Source organism: Vespa mandarinia, chromosome 25, assembly GCF_050613455.1.
Source record: "Vespa mandarinia isolate Hongniang chromosome 25, ASM5061345v1, whole genome shotgun sequence".
Lineage (NCBI taxonomy): Eukaryota > Metazoa > Arthropoda > Insecta > Hymenoptera > Vespidae > Vespa > Vespa mandarinia.
In genome coordinates, this window is record NC_140834.1 from 72,539 (window position 1) to 91,259 (window position 18,721).

General features: G+C 40.3%; 2 protein-coding genes and 1 long non-coding RNA gene across 8 annotated transcripts in view; 2 read left to right on the plus strand and 1 right to left on the minus strand.

The window, feature by feature from the left end:
- Positions 1-21: 21 nt before the first annotated feature.
- On the plus strand, positions 22-2,091 carry LOC118446725 (uncharacterized protein C16orf52 homolog A). 3 transcript variants are annotated; one of them, XM_035877735.2, is made up of 4 exons: positions 22-595; positions 715-843; positions 935-1,147; positions 1,362-2,091. In XM_035877735.2, the coding sequence occupies exons 2-4, from the start codon at positions 741-743 to the stop codon at positions 1,547-1,549; spliced, it is 504 nt and encodes a 167-aa protein (XP_035733628.1). In that variant the 5' UTR covers positions 22-595; positions 715-740; the 3' UTR covers positions 1,550-2,091. The 3 variants fall into 3 exon arrangements, with proteins under 3 accessions (XP_035733628.1, XP_035733627.1, XP_085520243.1); XM_035877734.2 differs by having other exon boundaries at positions 24-595; positions 678-843; XM_085664117.1 differs by having other exon boundaries at positions 25-843.
- A 428-nt stretch (positions 2,092-2,519) lies between these two features.
- Positions 2,520-18,721, minus strand: part of Usp10 (ubiquitin specific protease 10) — a 105,414-nt gene continuing 89,212 nt past the window's right edge. For 3 of the 4 annotated variants that reach the window (XM_035877711.2, XM_085664112.1, XM_085664111.1), the window contains 8 exons: positions 7,497-7,683; positions 5,875-7,398; positions 5,577-5,781; positions 5,250-5,499; positions 5,069-5,164; positions 4,833-4,997; positions 4,450-4,678; positions 2,520-4,365 (listed from right to left, as the gene is read on the minus strand). In XM_035877711.2, the coding sequence (XP_035733604.1) occupies positions 4,079-4,365; positions 4,450-4,678; positions 4,833-4,997; positions 5,069-5,164; positions 5,250-5,499; positions 5,577-5,781; positions 5,875-7,398; positions 7,497-7,626 (2,886 nt within the window). In that variant the 5' untranslated portion in view covers positions 7,627-7,683 and the 3' untranslated portion in view covers positions 2,520-4,078. Of the gene's footprint in view, positions 4,366-4,449; positions 4,679-4,832; positions 4,998-5,068; positions 5,165-5,249; positions 5,500-5,576; positions 5,782-5,874; positions 7,399-7,496; positions 7,684-8,303; positions 8,616-18,721 lie in introns of those variants that run through there. The other variant, XM_035877706.2, reaches the window with a different exon arrangement.
- The window catches only part of LOC118446727 (uncharacterized), a 52,379-nt gene continuing 42,273 nt past the window's right edge, over positions 8,616-18,721 (plus strand). The window contains exon 1 of the long non-coding RNA XR_014983577.1: positions 8,616-8,876. This is a non-coding gene — a long non-coding RNA (uncharacterized LOC118446727). The remainder of the gene's footprint in view (positions 8,877-18,721) is intronic.

The following is an 18,721-nucleotide window of genomic DNA, read 5'->3' on the forward strand; positions in this document are numbered from 1 at the left end:
TATCTCGTTCTCTGAATTAATAACGTATCTTTATAATACGGCCATGTTATTTTGTATTTATATTTTTCACTTAGATTCTTCGCTCGTGTCTCCCTGAGATAGTTATAAAAAATGATTAATTTGATCCAAGCTTTTTTACTTTTTATTATAAATATCACGCAGGCAATCGTAAAATGTTGATGAATATATGAATAAATTAAATAATGCTCTAATTATTTGAAAACTGTAAGACATCGATCAATCTATAAAGAACGATTTTTGACTTGAAGATTGAACGGAATTGATCGTAATAAAGCAAGGTAACGGCAGATGGCGCGAGAGGCTTATACCGAGCTTCGTCGATAAAGTAAAATTCTAAAATGTCTGACCGAATTCCTACGTTTTCAAAATATCCCCGCCCGCCCGACTGCTACCAGTGCATCGCAGATATTGCATTTTGTTGTTACTTTACATAGTACAAATATGCTCTGAAAAGGACGAGAAAGAAAGCATATGACAATAATGTATATCGATTTTAGTAAAATGTCAAAAAAACTTAAAACTGTTAATGTCATTAGATAAATTTCTTATATAACATATCGAATGATAGTTTGAGGTTAGTAAAATCCTTTAGAAACTCGACTCGTTAGATAATTAATAATACAATGATCGTATTTCTTTTCATCAAATATGTAAAGCTTTTTTAATGATTGTATGTCGTCGCATATTAACCAGAAGATCAATTGTTTTTTAAATTAATAATGGATAAACTAACCATCATTTCGGGAGCTCTATTTTTGGCAGCCGATATGTTTGCAATCGTTAGTCTGGGAATGCCTGACTGGATTATAACCGACGTTGGCGGTAAATATATATATGCAACAATTGCAACGATTTAATAGTGAATACGTTTGATTGAGACATATAGCTTAATTCCTTTATGGAATCGTTATAGGAGATACACGATTAGGCCTTATGCTGTCTTGTATGACTTTATACAACAGGCCGCAAGTTTGTTATACGCCCGACTTGGAGCCAGAATGGTTACTGGCCCTTGTATTTATATTAGTCGGATGTATTTTAATAACGACAACTGTAATATTGCTGATCAGTTCGCATTGGGATCGCAATGTAATTCCTTACGCTCGATGGGTCGGATTTACGGCGAGTGAGTAGTTTAAAATAAATAAAACGTATAAACGATATGGGCGATCGTTAATATCCCCGTTATGAGGAATAATCTGGACAAGTCCCTTATCCATTTGTCTGGAATGAATGATTTTTTATCAGATATTTACTAATAATTTATTTGAAATCCTTTTAAAGTGCATATAATAGGTATTATTACATCATAAAATAATGTTACGCTAATAATATTTCAGTGGTACTATTTTGCTTAGCGGCTGTTCTATTTCCAATGGGTTTTTACATTGACGAAATTGGTGGACAACCATACCAATTACCAAATTCGCATCAAGTTGGGATCTCTTATATTCTCTTTGTTCTGGCACTATGGATCACAGTTATTTCTGAACTTTTTGCAGGAAAAGTATGTTTACCACATTTTTAGCGTTACTCCGTGACATTTTATGATTATGGCCTTCGTATTGTTCTCTTTTTAATGTTCAGTATCATGTATCTTGGAAGGGATTACATTTCAAAGTTCGGCAGGATTTTATTTTAAGCCGAGTTAAAGTTTCTTAAAGAAATAACATCTTTGTTAACTCATTATCATAACCTATTAATTTGCTTTACTTTGCTTTAATAACGATTAGTAAGCAGAAATAATAGTAATGTAAAAAGTAAGTAAGTAAGTAAGTAAGTAAGTAAGTGAGTAAAAGTAAGTTAAAAAATATCCAAGTTACGCTAAAGGATTATTTGTCAAGTCCATTGTGTATTGTCCAAATCATTAGAGCGACCTGTGCTTATAACAATTTGAAAATTGCTGTCCAATGCTGCTGATATTAAATTCAACAGAGGGCCACTTTTAACTTTCAAATAGTTGCTACTCGTTAAACAGAATCTTCCATTTCCTATAGAAATATATGACGAAGTAAAATATTCCTATTTTGCATATATTGTATCTTAATACACATGTGACAGCTTATATAGATAATGTATGTACATAGATTTATTTTTTTTTCTTTTTTTTTCCTTTTTTTAATTTTTCTTTTTTATAAACTCTAAATATTTATTTACAATTTATAATAGATATATACTAAGATGAAAAGAAATATATTGTATTTTACTGCTTAAGTTACATACACTTGCAAAATTTCACTTATATCAAGATTTTATCTACATTATAAACATTTTACTTTATAGATAATGTATGTATGTATGTATGTAAATATGATATTTTATAATTAGATTTTCTAGTTTTACCACTTTGCATAGCTATAATATTCTTATTTGTATGTTACTCAAATTTCTTGTATTTCTACAAGAGATAAAAGTTTACACTATATTGTACACAGGTTTTCATAAAAGTTTGTGTGTGTGGGTGTGCATATATATATATATATATATATATATATATATATATATATATATATACACGTATATATATATGTGTGTGTGTGTGTGTGTGTGTGTGTGTGTGTGGATTGGTGTACGTATGTATGTTTATATATATATATATATCTTTTTTGCTAATTTGTTTGTTTGATAATATTACCATCGTTAACAAACATAGATTTGCAGACTTTTGTCGGTGCAAAAATGTAAAATATGTCAGTAAATATAAATGATATAATAGATGTGATCTCGGTTTGAAAGAAATTTTTCAACGATATGATTAATTTACAATATTATGGTAGATATATCTCATAATGGAGGTTCAGTACAATATTACCGCATAATAATCCTTACTTCAATAATGACTAAATTGTTAAATTCGATATATAAATTGACAAAAAATATTTCTTTGTTGAGAAAAATGTAAAAATGCAAATACTACAACTTTACCGTTCAAGAAAGAGTTCATTAAAATAATGATTCTTGAATAACAGACTGGTCTTATTACAAATATGTAAAAGTGACGTATTTATATGCAAAAATGACACATTTATGGACATTTGTTTTTAACGAAATACATGAGCTTATTAACATTAATGGGATCGATGAATGTTACATTAATTTTTTTTTCTTTTTTTTTTTTTCCTTTTCTTTTTTTTCCTTTTTTTTTTCTCTCATTATGACAGGCAATCGGTGCCAAAGATTTTAAGGCAAAATTGGAAAATATGTTCACGCTTGCCTGATAAAAAAATGTATTTCTTACTTATCGTAATGTTTAGTCTTATCTTCCTAAGAAATCTTAAGAAATCTTAAACACGAGTAACGAATATCAAAAGTTGGATAGTAAATTGGGAATTCAGGAGACTTAGAGAAATTATTTGTACATAACTAATTAACGCGCATATACGTAATACGTAAAACAAAACTTATACAATAAGCCTTTTAATAAAGAGATGACCAGAATGATTGAAAATGTGAGATATATGACGTTATGTTAATATTTTAAACATAATCTAACTGAAGAAAGATATCTGTGCTTCTTAAACGAGTAAACGTCATAAAAAAGCAATTAAATCGTAATTTCGTCCCGTAATGGGAAGTAATAGAGGGAGGAGGAGGAGGGGTGGGGGAAGGGAGAGAGAAGGAAACGTAACGTGATCATAAAAATTCACGTTACAAATTACTCTTCCGTGTAAACGCGCGCTGACATAATACGATATACGATATCTTAGAAGAAACATATATACAAGAAACTTATATCTAATGTTTTCTTTTATAAACTATAAGCATCTAATACCCAACGCCAATAAAATGTGCTAATATGAACACTTGGTTTTACCTTAGCTACTTTCAAGTTATGTATCAAGAAAAAACTACGCGTAAAACTAGTAACAGTTTTTAGTATAAATATTTGATGAGTGTGTAGTAAGATAAAAGGAAATAGTAATTCAATTTTACCATACTTTATAACAAACGTTCTGCTTACTCGGATATAAATATCAACAATAAACGTGAAATCGTAAAAAGTGATACACACTATATTTGTTTAGGACTTTTATCTATACAAATGGATAGTGATATTTCAACGGGTTCTACCTGCGTTTGATTGATTATTCCCGATGGTATCGCATCTTCTATAATATAGTAAATAGGGTACGCTAGGAGGAGCTGGATTTAATACGTCATTCTCTGAAATACCTTGTAACGAATTGTCATCGTATCTTACCCAACCTCCGTAGCCTACGTGAAAGGCATCGGTAACGTAATGGCCTTTTGTTGTTTCTTTCCCAACGTGGTAAGTAACAGCAAATAATTTGTACTGTTTTTGTTTGGAATTCAATTTTTTCCATATATTTGGTGACAAAAATTCTGAAATATACAAATGATAGATTTAACGATTTTAACGTACGTATTATATAATATTTATTATTTAATAAAGGTCGATAAACTTACTGGCATCCACTTTTAAATCTATGGGGAATTCGACCTTCTTAAATATCTTTGAACATCCATTAAGCTTGTAATCGAACCACTTTAAATGTAATATAAGGATAACCGGTAATTCTTCCAAAGTTACTTGCTTCCAAGCTTCTATTTGTTGTTTCGTTTTACTACAAGTCATCCCTTCCAATTGATCTTTTCCAACCAATATTTCGAGCGCCCTTGTCACAGTCTCCGCCTTCTAATATAATAATAATAATAATAATAATAATAATAATAATAATAATAATAATAATAATAATAATAATAATAATAATAATATATATATGTAGATAAAGTATATGGTGTTTGACAGAGGAAAAATATAGGTAGTTAGTAATAGATAATTATTTTACTTCGATATCCAATTGCAACGTGAAGAAAGGTTGCACATTGTCGGTCGGCTGTTCTCCCATCCGAGATACTCTAGACCTTAATTGGCCGCGAAAAATATCAGACAAGGGTGTTCGACCAAATTCGGTACATCGTGTGATGGATCCCTTGTTCTTTGGTCCCATTACCTGGAATAATTTGTACGCGTATTATATAACATGGTCTTGATTTAATGACGATCTAAAAAATGATTTCTCACTTTCCACTCTTCTTCCGCATGATTGTAATTAATGTTAGTCTCTGCTGCATTGGCTGCAGCAGCTGGGTTTGGTTCATTATTTACTAATTTAATAAGCTGAAACGAACGGTGTTCCACGTTAAAGTAATTGCTGTCGCAACGCACACACACACACACACACAACTGTTGTAGCGATGCATACCTCCAACATTTCATCGTTGATACCATTTAGAAGGCACGAGAGAAATTCTTCCGCATCTTCTTGTCGCCCTTCTACGGAAAATACTCCGGCAGCAGAAGTATTTTTCAGCATAGTGTACACGTAAGACGGTTCAAATGCCATACCACTTTGTATATCTACAATAGAATTGTCTCCTCTTTTGTGTACTCTATCTTTTCTAGCTGATCTTGCGCTATCCGACAGAGGCGTAAATTCGTGAACAAATTTTATCCTAGAAAATGGTGATGGTGAATGTAAAAAATGTGATCATAGAAATTTGAAATGGAAAGTCACATTTTATATACGTACATGTTATCTATGAGGGGGGTGGATGAATATTTGCAATTGCCTTTGGAATGGGTCGTTGGCAAGGCCATAAGAAGATTGTAAAAGGGTGGACACGCAAGTAAAGCTTGTAATATGCTATTGATGTAACAATAATTGTTACGATTCGTTAAGCCACGCGGTAACAAGCTTACCGTTTGCTTGTCCATCTGATAGTTTAATAAGAATTCTGTCAGAAAGGAAAGAAAACAAAGGGAGAGAAAAATAAGTGCAATTCGATTGGAAGAATATACGGCATATTAATTGTAATGAAACTACTTACCGCCCATTCTAAAAACAGTAGGATCGTCGTATTTGTTTAGGATCGTCAATTCTGTTTGATGTTTCGTAGAATCGCTCGACATATTGTGCGCACTAGAAGGAAGACTTTCGGTTTCGAGCGATGGACCTGCAATACGTTGTTCCCTTTGTACGATCGTTTGCTGCAATGGCAGCGTTTTCGTCGTTGCGCCACTCTGTTGTTCGTTCACCGGCGTAACTGGTAATGGATTAATTCGTGCCATTGGCTTGTAACCCGAACTATTATTACTTTGTAATTCTGAACTGCCTTTCTTTAAAACATTCGCCCAAGACATATTCGGCGTAATAGAAGCCAAGGAGGAACTTGCAACGGTAGAGACAACAGCAGGTATTAGAGTATTATTAGGTTTTACAAGAGGCTCATCCGTTACAGAGGCTCCTTTCGATGAGAGGTCATTTTCTTCAATTTGTACTTCGTTTTCGCCTGACTTCGATGTAGACGTCGACAATGTCTTAACAACGGTTGTCTTAATACTAGAAACAGTTTCATTTTTATATTCCTTCTCGCTTTCGCCATTTTGCTTAACCTCGATGCTGCTATTAATATTTACACATGGCAGATCACTTTTCTCCGTACCGTTGCAAGCTTCGTTGACGGTCGAAACGATATTGTGTTCTATTTTGACATTAACCGGCGACACTTTGGCGTTATTATTCGCGCTCTTCTTAATGGCAGTAGTACCACCTTCGTCGTCCTCATTATCGATGCGAGACTCTCTATTACTGTTATTTACAATAACTGTCGTCACGATGTTGGTCTGAGAGGAATTATTATCTTCCTCGTTTGACAATTGATGATAGGACGATGGCTTCACAGTCGAATATACATTTTGTGGACGTTTATCTTGAGTTTTAGCAGCGCTCGTCGTTGTTGCTTTAAGACACTCTTGACTTTGCTGCGTAATAACCGATTGCGATTGTCTCCCATATCTAATGTTATTGGACGAATGATGATGCGATTGATAAGTGGGATGCGCATGTGGGTGCGTATTCGTATGTGGATGCATAGTTGGGGAGGAATATATGGGAGGATAAAAAATTGGTCCGGCAACTTGATGCTGTTGCGGGGATACGGCGTGATCGGACAAAAAGTACATAACGGGTATCGGAGGGTGAAATTGACTCTGTTCTCCGATATATCCCGAATGGATTTCAGTAGTCTGATTGATACCTCGGCTAAAATTGTCTCTTCTTATACCTCTGCCTCGGCTACGTCGTCCGTTTTCTCTACCGTACGAAACGTCATGAATTTCATTTCCCGTATTCGGAAATATTGGATGAGAATAGGCTAATCCAGGTATATACGATTGTATATGGGCGTCGGTAGGAACGTTATACATGGGTTGCCAATCGCTGCACATAGTTGTTATTATTTGTTGGTTATAGGGATGATGCGTTTGTGGTATCGCCGACATGACCATCGAGGAGGCAGCAACGTTTGTAGGATTAGCGCACTTTAAGAAACTTTCTTCCTCGGTTCCTCCTGCTGCACAGGACAATAATAAATGTTTTTAGATGAGGAGAAGGAAGAGTTTAGAAGCTATTCTTAAATATACTTTTCCAATGTATTTCCAATTCATTTACCATTTTGATACCAATGATTTTGTAATTCCGATATTTCTGTTACAGTCGAATTTCCTTCGTGATTATTCTCCAGAGTATCCCATGGTAGCTTTAATGCGTCCGTAACATTACTAGATTTTAAAATTGCCATCAACTGATTTTTATCGCTATCACCCAAATCGTGTAGATCCAAAAATTGAAAGTCAAGCTGAAAAGAAAGTAATTTTTTAAAAATATTCTACGCATTCCTCCATAAATTTGTACATGCAGATAGAAACATACAAAACCTTAATATAATACTTTTAACACTCTAATATATATATATATATATATATATATATATATATATATATATATATATATATATATGTATAGAGAGATTATACGATTATCCAATCGCAGATATTATGTCTAAACGATTAATCAAACGCTCTTTTTTTCTTTTTTCCGTCACAGAAAGAACGTGTCGTTTCTATATGAATGCGAAAGAATGTTTATTCATTGATGCATGCATGCATGCATGCATGTATGTATGTATATATATATATCTATCTAGCGTTGATGACTATTTGTATCGAATCTACGTTGATTTTGCAAGAAAGATTCATCGAAACGATCGTACGACAAATATTATTTCTATGAGAAAAGAAAAGAATTGATAGTAGACCGAATGATAGTAGTCATTTTTCATACGAAAATAAAAAAATGCTTGAATTCTAACCTTATAGGCGGTGGTGTGCGAGCATATTCGAGAGATCGAAATAATATCTGATAATATTCAAAGTTGTTGAAGGGAAATAATGATTAGTCAGTCAATTATAAACGTACCTCTTTCCGGACATCCATGCTTATGTCTATATTCGATACAAAACATTAAAAACCGAGTGAACAAAAAGACATGAGTCTCTCCGGTGAGATTTCTATCGGCAGGAAAGACAAAATATCGGCGTTATCGTATGTTTTCAATCAACGTAAAAGTAATATTACAAACGTATTGATTATAAAAATGCAATGTTCGAATGATTCGTCAGGCAATAAAACGGACAATCAACAATTACACAACGCGAAGGTTCATATTTCGGCAGTTGTATGGATGAAATAGGCCAAGCACATTGTATCTGCGACTTTAACATATTTCACGTTGGTATCACTGATCGCTTCTATATATTTTACTTCTCGATAGGAACATTTTTTGACTTTAAAGAATTCACAAAGTCACTGGATCGTTCCAGTAACTTTGGTCGAACGGTCGAGGGGGCAACACGTTCGTACTCAATGGTATTTTATTCGATTGGACAAACAAATGTGGACAAATGAATGTGGACAAAACTATGGTGGACAAGAGAAAAGCAATCGGACGAAGAAACAATCGTTGTCCAATTCGCGGACAGAGTAAAAGAGGTATATATTGATTTTTCAAATATGAATCTCCGCTCGCATAACGTCGATTAACCGTCCTCGTAGATCGACCCTACTTTATAGATCTTTAGAACTTGTCCTTTCATATATCTCTTATATATTCATTATTTGTATCATTTCAATCTTTTATTTTTATATCATGAGCACGGTAAAAAGAAAATTTCCTTAGTCGATGATATCCCGGTATATGATCGAAAGGGTATATAAAAGCGATATAACCCTTAACGGTAAAGAACTTCAACGACGTTCAGCGCCATCTAACGGGATGCCGTCGGAACTAACTGGCGCGACTCCTACGATAGGCAACATTCGTGCGAGCGTGTATAGAGTGAAAAGGTCAAAGAGAATTATTTATTTTTGTAGACAATGTCAAGTTCATATCTCGATATAATAATAATAATAATAATAATAATAATAATAATAATAATAATAATGAGGTATTCGTCGATGCATTTGCGTTCGTCTCTTGATTTCGTTTAATACATTATCACAAAATTTCTTTCAGCATATTAAATACTTTAGAGAAATAAACGTACGTATTAGAGGCGCGAAATTAAAGCGAGCCATGGAAGAAAGAGCCGTGCGAACCTACGTGAACCTTTGAAGTTGCATACATCTTGCGATCGAAAGAAGAATAAATTCCTAACTTTTCACACCTTTTTCGCACTTTTCTATAAGTAGCGTATCGCTCGGAGAGGAGAGAAAGGAAAAAGTACGTTTACTGAAGGTAAAAGAGAGCCGGAGGGTGGCAAAGTTCCCTTAAATAATATAAAATTCAGACCAAGTTGATAAGCCGGGACCGCGTTGAAAACTTTTCACTTGGCGCCTTTCATTTCTTATTATAATGAATGCATATCGGCTTATCTGAAACTGGAAACGAAGACCCGTAAGAACCCTTTTTCGGTCTTTGCAGCAACTTGCAGTCTTCGGGATTTAAGTGGGCGCCAGGCACGCGCACGCGCGCCCCCCTCCCCCCTCCCCAACCCCCTTTCTCCTATCCTTGTTCTCTATCTTAAGCACCAAAATTGGACTTTTCTTTTAAAGTCCGTCACAGTTTTCATAAACCGACTCGATTTCTCGAGACCGTAAGGATCGTATTATCGTTTCGTCTATCTTTTATATACGCGTCAGCTGGTTAGACCGCTGGCCGGAGGAGTTTAATTCGAAACGTCAGTGGCAGCAGATTGGCTTTGCCGAAACACGTGTCGCCCACGCAAGGGCGTTTATTTAATTACTAGTTGGAGTACGCTAAATCTGGGATACATTTCTCGTTTTCATTGACATCCGTTTACTTACTTACGTACCTACGTAACAAAACGGATTTAACGTCGATATAATAGAAACTCGGAGAGTATCCTTCGGTACGAAGAATTATGCGAAAAGTTCTTGTTCAACGCGGGACGCAAAGCACTTTCATTAACGCGATGGAGGAAATAAAAGGCGAGGAGACAAATGGCCTACCTACCGTTAAATCATCGCGAAAAAGTTAGTAATTTAATAAGCAATTTCATGTAAATTTCGGCAGGGTGCAGGGAGGGGTGCACAGTGGTCGTTAACGTTAACGGCACCGCGAACGTTGTTCTTCCAACATTAGGAATGTTCTCCTTGGCAGCAAAGTCCTTAGTTACGAACAAGAGGAAAGAACGAGGATGTTATATCGAACGTTATCGAAAGTTTCATTTATTACGTCGGCGAGGAGAGATCGAGTCAGGATCGTCTTCGGTTACACGTATGGAATATCTTAAAGCGTGTAAGCCGGAATCGTGAGATCGGAGTTATAAGATCTTCTTCTAAGAAAAGAAAGGAAGGGGATACTTTAAAAGAATTTTCGAGACTCGCGAGAGTTCGTTTCCTCGGAAGAGTGGCATTTATTCGGCATTTATTCGGCATTTATTCGCCATTTATTCGGCATTTATACGGCATTTATACGGCATTTATTCGGCTCACGAATCCTGGCGGTGCTTTCAAAAGCTCAGAAAGCGTTAGTCGGTATCTCGCGGTAAGTAGTCGACGACGTCGTACGCGTCTGGTGCGTTTGTGTGAGAGTTTAGCGCAGGAACGAGAGAAAAGCGTTGTCCTCCGCCATATAATATGCGGAGGACAACGCGCGTCGCTACTTTTTGCGCAATCTCCAAAGCAATATATCGATGTTTAGCAACCAATAAACGGATCCCTCAAAGAGAGGGCTTTTATCGTAAAGCGCGCCGGTGCTCCCGTTCCTTCCTTTCTCGTGCAGAGGGTCGGGGTTGGGAAGGGGAGAGGGCGTACGGATAGAGACATATGTGCACGCGCGCGCGCGCGCGCGTGTGTGTGTGTGTGTGTGTGTGTGTGTTCAGCAGGCGCACAGTCACGCCGCGCGCGACAAGCAAAGCACGCCGCTTTTATAGCACAAAGTAAACGCATTTATTCGACCGTTTTGCCCGCGATCGCGATCCAGTACGCCAATCTGGGAAACCATTTAATGCCGCTTTTATGATAATCTTATCAATACCTCGAGCCCATTTCCTTATCCCTTTTCTCACTATCGTTTTCTTTCTTCCCCCTGTTTATGTCGTCTTATTTACAAGTTCAACTTAGACTCAACTCCTTACCAAGACCATCCAACTTATTGCTACTCGTTGAGCGATCGTGGAAACGCAACGAATTTATTACCCTTCTCCTTGACGTCCAAGTCCAAGTCTATACCGTCGACACTATGTCGACGAGGACAGGAGGAGGAGTTGGAGGGGAAGGACGGTGGCTGGGGAAAAAAAGAAAAGAAGGAAGGTGAGATGGCGATCTTAAAGGATCTCTCCTTAACATCGTCTCGCGTCTAACGCGTCAGCGGCAGTTCCGTCATAAATTCTTCTTTCGAGTGGAGAAAAGTGGAAAGTCCCTCCGCGTATCGGGATTCGCTTCGGAGATAACTCTTCGGCATAAGAGAGAGAGAGAGAGAGAGAGAGAGAGAGAGAGAGAGAGAGAGAGAGAGAGAGAGAGAGAGAGAGAGAGACGTCGGAAGATTAACGTCTGAAAGAAGAGAGAATACTTGTCTCGTTCTTCAGAAAGTCGAGAAGAAAACGGAGAAAACGGCAAAGTACTATGTAGATACGCGTGGCATTGTGCGCCTTCTTCCTGACTGGACGAGAAACGCTAGGAGGAAGAAAAGGGAGGAGGGAAAGAAAAGAAAAGAGAGAAAAAGAAGAAAAGCGAGGAGAGGGACAGTCGTCTTGGAATAGGACTGACCAGTAGTGGCCAAGCGGGGACGACGGTTTGATGTATGTTCCCACACTTGTACGGAGGGATACACGTACGTGCACAGAGGGAAAGTCGGAGGAAGCGTTCGCCGTTCGAGAGAAGAGAATATCTCTCGCTCACACCCAGGATTTCGGGGGCAGATTCCTTGAAAAGCGGAGACCAGTACGCCATTGGCCCTCCGTGAAAAGCTCCTCGGGGCTCGGCCAATCGTCGACCGAGTTGATAACGGCGGCGGTTCTTCTCTTCGTTCCGCCCCCTCAAGACGCTGTGAGACTACGCGTTGGCTATGTTGACGAGGAAACTCCTTCGTTCGGCATTATATCAAGGCTAGACTATATCGTCCGCTCTATATCGTCCGCTCTATATATCGGCTCTCTCTCTCTCTCTCTCTCTCTCTCCTACTCTCGCATAGCCCTTGCGACCATCTTCTTCTCTACTCCCTCTACTGCTACTTCTCTGTCTCGCGGAATTCGAAAGAGCGCTGCTGTTGCTGCCGCTGATGCTGCCGCCCCTGATGCTGCTGCTGCTGCTGCTGCTGCTGCTGCTGCTGCTGCTGCTGCTGCTGCTGCCTCGACTCCCTCTTCTTCATCCCTTCTTTATTCGTCCTTTGCCTTCATTTTTCTTCCTTGGTAATGTCAGTCAGCTATCAAAGAAAAGCTCCGCTTCTTGTTTTTTCTTTTTTTTTCTTCTACTTTTTACTCCAGGAAGCGAGAAGTAAATTCGGATGAAAAAGAAGTAAAAGAAAAAAGAAAACGAGGAGGATTTTATCGGTCGATCGCAGGTGCCGAGCAACGTCTTTCTCTCCTGCAGGCTGTTCCGGGCGTAAAGTCGAGTAAGGTGGTTTGTGTCTTCGGCACGAAGCGTGTAAGCTACGCCGTAAGTGGCATAATAGGCCGCGTTCTGGCCTGACAAGATAAAGGGTGCCGATAAGCTATTTCCCTCCTCTTTCTCTTTTACGCCTCCTTACCTTCTCTCTCTCTCTCTCTCTCTCTCAGGTTAGTTCGGTCGGAGGGTTCGTTCGAAAGGAAGGGGATGCGTGACCGTGGTACTCCGCGTGACGCGTGTAATAACCGTAGCCGCGCGGCTCTTTGCACGCACCCCCTTAGAGAGTATTCTTAGCGTACACTTGCTTCGCGATGCACGCGGCCCCACTTGCACGGCAGGTGCTCGCTCGCTCGAAGCCGTAGATTTTGAAAAATCCAGAAAAATGTTGCGACGATATATCCGACGAGAGAGAGAGAGAGAGAGAGAGAGAAAAGACAAAGGAAGAAAGACACGTCGATAAGTTTTTTCATTTCGTCCGTCTTTTTCGTCTCTCCGGACGATATTTTGCGAACAGATTACAAGCGCAATATCAGGATGAAACTACATAATTAATTGGACATCGATCCGGAACGACTCTCTCTCTCTCTCTCTCTCTCGTTGAGAATAGGTTCGCTCCGTCGATTCCGTCGATCGATCAATCGTTGAACAATATTCCAATGGAGAAACGCACTCCTGCTTTGCGTCCTTTCCACGGTTCGTGCGTTTAGAACCGAATGCCGCAGGACAAAACTCATTAACGCGTCATTTCATATTCCGGAAGGGACCGTCCGTCTGTTGGCTCGTTTATCCGCTTGCGTTTTCCGCCTATAGTTTGATTCCGCGTACGTTCGAGTCCATCGATTTCGCTTCGCTTCGCGTCCCGAGACTTCGCGTCGAAATATCAAAGCTCGATCTCTCTCCCTCCCTCGAGTTTTTATTGCCTCTCCGATCGAGTACGGGAGGAATTAAAAGGACGAGCCCTTCGTACACAGGTACTCGAACATTTATCAGCGTCGAAGGCAGGAAGGTCGATCTCGAAAGACAAGCCCGATTGAGTTACGTTGATTTTATTCCGCTTTTATTCCAGCCCGTTCACGATCGAGAGGTTCGTCGATCGAAGACGAAATCGAGGGAATTTTCTTTCCATCGAGGCGTATCCTATACTGCCTGCCTTCGCTTTCGGAAAAGAGCATAGTTGAATACTTGAGAGACGAGTGATTTGTGTTAAAAGTAACAGACATTAGTATTGAATTCCTAGACTCTTCTTTGAATTACTACTCGAAATGGAATCTTTTTTGATAATAAACGCTGCCGGGAAAATAAACCCTAGAGATATTTACGCGGACGGTTTTGTCGTCTCTCTTTGGCTAGGATTAACGTCAACGGCGCTTTTTAAGCAGCCAATTTCCTAATTCGCTTTCCCCGCGGAGATCCCTGATTTATCGCCAGTTTTGCCAGTTATTTCGCGCCGGCACTGATTTACGAGCAATCCCCGGTAGTTCTATTTTTGCTTTTTCCTCAAACGATCGGCTTTATTTTTCTCGTTTTTCTCGTTTTTCTCGTATTTCTCGTAACGTTATTAAATGTCGTTAGGAAAAATGCACTTTTCGAAAGGTATTTTTTGCCCCGGATGGAACAGCGTATTTTTGCTCCAATACGGTAAAATAATGTTCGTCCTCGTACGAGTAGGACGAAACTGTTGTTTCTCTACTTAGAAAAACACGAGGTACGTTAACGGGGGTTGGTTGGCGATGCGCCGTTTCACGGTGGACCGATCACCGCGTGAAAACAAGACCGGTTTGTTTTTGCAAGTGGGGAAACTCGATGGAGAGATGGAGCCTTGTAAAATCGTCGGCATATATCTCGTTGGTGTGTTTAGCGTAAAGTCATCTTTGAAAACGAAAAAAGTGCTTTTCCTCGTTGCAGCGCTCTCAGAGAAAAGAGAATCATTTTCTGAGAGAAGGACGAACGGACGAAAGAACAAATTTCACGCTCTTTCGAATTGAATAGCCAAAGGAATAGAGGCGTATGCGCTAGAATTGCGCCATACAATTTACTCTATATTTACCGATAGCTTTGCGCGCACGCATTTTTTATGAACGCTGTGGGAAACGCTTTTACGCCGTCTCGGCCGTGCGCCAATTAGAAAATCTAATTATGGTTATTATAAAAATTATGTTTCCGCGCTACGTTTCGTTCCGCTACCGAACTTTTCCGATTTCTTTTCTTCGGGAAAAGAAGGTCGTAGATTTAATCTTACTCGCAGCACAGCGTGAATTTGCAAAGAAGGAATTTGTAGAGAAAACGAACCAGTAGAAGGAAACGTTTGTGTATCTTTTATTTGCGCGACGAACGTGTCGACAAGGCGAGGAGAGGGAGGAGCAAAGAGAAAAAATGGAAGCGAGAGAGAGAGAGAGAGAGAGAGAGAGCGCGCGCGCGGGAAAGCCACGAAAGGATCGTTTCGAGGTTAACGAGGAGGGTCGTGATTCCGGGGTGGCCCCGAATCGGGGGTGGGTCGCGAAAGAGCGAGGGTGTACTCGTAGAGGATAATGGCGGAGACGGAGAAAGCAACGGTAATGGCAGCCCCAGGGACAGCGTTTGGATTCGAAGGATCGCTCGAGCACGAGGGAACACTCGTTAGCACCTCCTAACTGTTCTTGGATCGGAAGCTCGACGACGTTTATGGATCCTGTTCTCCTCAAAGTCCAAGTGTCCTTCCCTTTTCTCTTCGCTCTTTCGCAAAATCATCTTGCACCCCTTCCTCCTAAATCCTTTTGCCTCTTTGCGAGCCTTTATTTCTCGAATTGCAACGAGTCTTCTTTTTTCCTCTTTTTCCTTTTTTTTCCTTCCTCGTAGTCGTGGTCACCGATCGATTTTTTCCTTTTCTGACTCTCTAACGTTTTTACGCTTGACGCTGGCTGGCACTTACCAATCGTCGTTATCGCCATCGCCATTAGTTACCTCGCCTATTGTAACAATTTCATAGAGGTCCTTGCGGTTGTGTAAAATCCCGCAGCGGCCTTGCGTGTCGGAAGACGATAGTCGTCACAGTGACTGTTATATCAAACGGGGTCGAGATCGTGATAACGAGTGGAACATACGTAGGATACACGGTTTACGTACGTAACTTTTGTATTACGCAGTCCGCTTTCAACGTCGTAAGTAGTAAAGTTTTCTCTTTCTTCTTGCGTATTTTTTTTTTTTTTTATCAAATTCTTTTCTCCAATCCCGATTTTTCCTTCAATCGGGAAGTTTGGCAGCTCGATCGTACGCAGGGAATCGTGTCAATTCGTATCTGGTTGTAAGTATCTCTTTGTAACGTACATCCTTACAATAATAAATATCTCTTTTAGAAGTATTTCCCAGGAAGATTGTAAAAAAATTGATCTCGAGCAAAGGAGGAATTTATTTGGGAGTATTGCAAAGGCTTCGGTAGAGCGTCCCTCGATCCTACGCCGGTGCGAGGAAGGTGGTACGTATGTAAAGGAAGCCCCAGTTCCAAGTAAGCCGGAACAGCGCGTTCGTGGCCGGGGCCAATCTCAGTCCCGGTTGGCCATTTGGCGTTTCCTCGGCCTAGCGTTCTACGCTCTCTCTCTCTCTCTCTCTGTGTGTGTGTGTGTGTGTGTGTGTGTGTATACACACATAGATATCTTTTATATAAGGAGGTGCGCCAGCGCGCACCTACGCCTTTCGCGTATGCTTGCGTAAAGAGCGAAGGGCGAAGGAGGGCCTAGCCCCGGCACTCTGAGGCTTCCTAAATGATTAATTACCGATCTCCATCGCGCGTACGGATCCCACGCGCGAGCTAAAGGTGGCCGTAAGGGGTGACTGGGCGGCTGTGTGCGCGGCCTTAAAGTAAGCTCATTACTAAAACGGATGTTCCGTGTTCCGCGTGCCACGGAACGGCATTCGGTTCCCTCCACAGAGTCGCTCTGCCACTTTGCCGCTTGCGGTCACGACGGGGCCGCGTCCTCCTCCCAGATCGCGAAAGACGATAACCCGACTTTGCACGCGGCCTAAACGAAACGTGCTGCTGATCGATTCTCGCAAACTATCGTCGCCGCAGTTTCACAGATCTTTCCTTCTCAAAGGCAGGATTGCGTTTGGAAAAAGAGACTAGGATTTGATGACTCACGGGATTGGAGAAACCCTAACGATACACCACCCCTCGTGGGCACGTCATAGGCGGGAATTCCATGGTCACGCTAGTCGATCGCTACTTTCCTCCTCCACCGACTCTTCCTTCGCTTTCACGTACGAGAGATGTTTCTGAAAATCGGACCATCATCCTTTGCGTAATCCTTTTGTTGTTGGTTGCTCCGTACGCGAAAAATCAACTCTCAAATTTCTTAACGGGTATGAATAGAGACAACTTACGATGACGACGAGTAAGAGATCGGTCGAACGTTCGTTAGAAATTCCGCGCAATCATATTCGAGCAAATAATTCGTTAGGCCTTCCTTCCAGCGCCTTGTTCGTTAGTATAATTAAAATAAATTCAAATGACTTTCTTCTTCCCCGGCCACACCTCTCTTGTCTTTGAGCAGCTCCCTCACCCCCTCCGTTTGCTTCCTTAAATTCGCTGATTAGTGCAAAAATCCGCTTACAAATTAAGGCATAGCCGCTGCACCGAATTCCCCGGAGAGTTTTGCCTTGGAAGGAGTCGAAGAAAGAAAGTAGGAAGAGTACGAGATTCTGAGAAAGGAGGAGAGGACCTGGGGTGGGTGCTTTAATATCTTAAGTAAACCTGGCCTAGGGGGTACGGAGGAAAAAAGTAAGTCTTGCCAGACGAAAGTCGTGGGAGAGAGAGAGAGAGAGAGAGAGATGAGGAGAAGAGTAGGCGAAAACACGAACGACGAATTAAAATACGGGGGACGAGGAAAAGGGAAAACGAATTGTGACTCTCGACGATCTTGCCAACGAGAAGACGGAGATTTTTTTCTCCTTCGAGGAAGAATCTTACCGAGCGCTCCTCCTAAAGTACATACATAGCTACAAGATTCGATACGTTTGATTCGAGGACACCCGTTATGGTCCGAGGATGCGCTCGGAGAAAAAGGATACTGATTTCGTAACAACGTCGGTGAGTAGGACGGGGAAGGAAGGGCCGCGGCCCTGCGTACGGAACAAAAGAAGGAAGAGAGGAAAGAAAACGTGGTTTCCTTAATGAGAAGTACAGAGTAAAGCTTTCTTCTTTGCGTCTTCTTTTGCTTCGAAACCCCGACCGCGAATCTTTCGGTGCAAGGGGAAGAGTCCAATCGGATTCGCGCTTGGCAGTATGGACTTTTCTTTTTTTCTTGTTTTTTTCTTTCTCCTTTTTTCTCTTTTTTTCTCGCTCCCTCCATCTTTTTCCTCTCTTTTTTCGTGGCGGGCAGCCGTCGCTGAAATGCTTCTTGTGTAAGTAAAAATCTAAAGTGACTACCGAGATCTAAGTTTTAATTAGTTTATCTTGGCCGCGTGGCCATTGAATATTTATGAGCTATCGCGGCCGCTGGCGCGCAGAGTGAACGACAGAGAGAAAAAGAGAGAGAGGGAGGGAGGGGGGAGAGAGAGAGAGAGAGAGAGAGAGAGAGAGAGAGAGAGCAGAAGAAGGAAAAGACCCCTTGCCGAAGAGCCAAGACGGGGGAAGATTGAGAAGGAAGAGTCGAAGAATGAAATCGCAGTCGTGGAAGAAGGAATCGTTTGCGATTACTGTCATATCTTGGGAGAGAGGTTGCTCTTAGCGAATGTTTCCGATCACGCTGACTTTTCGTGCACTTTTCTTTTAGAAAATTTATCTGGTCCAAGCA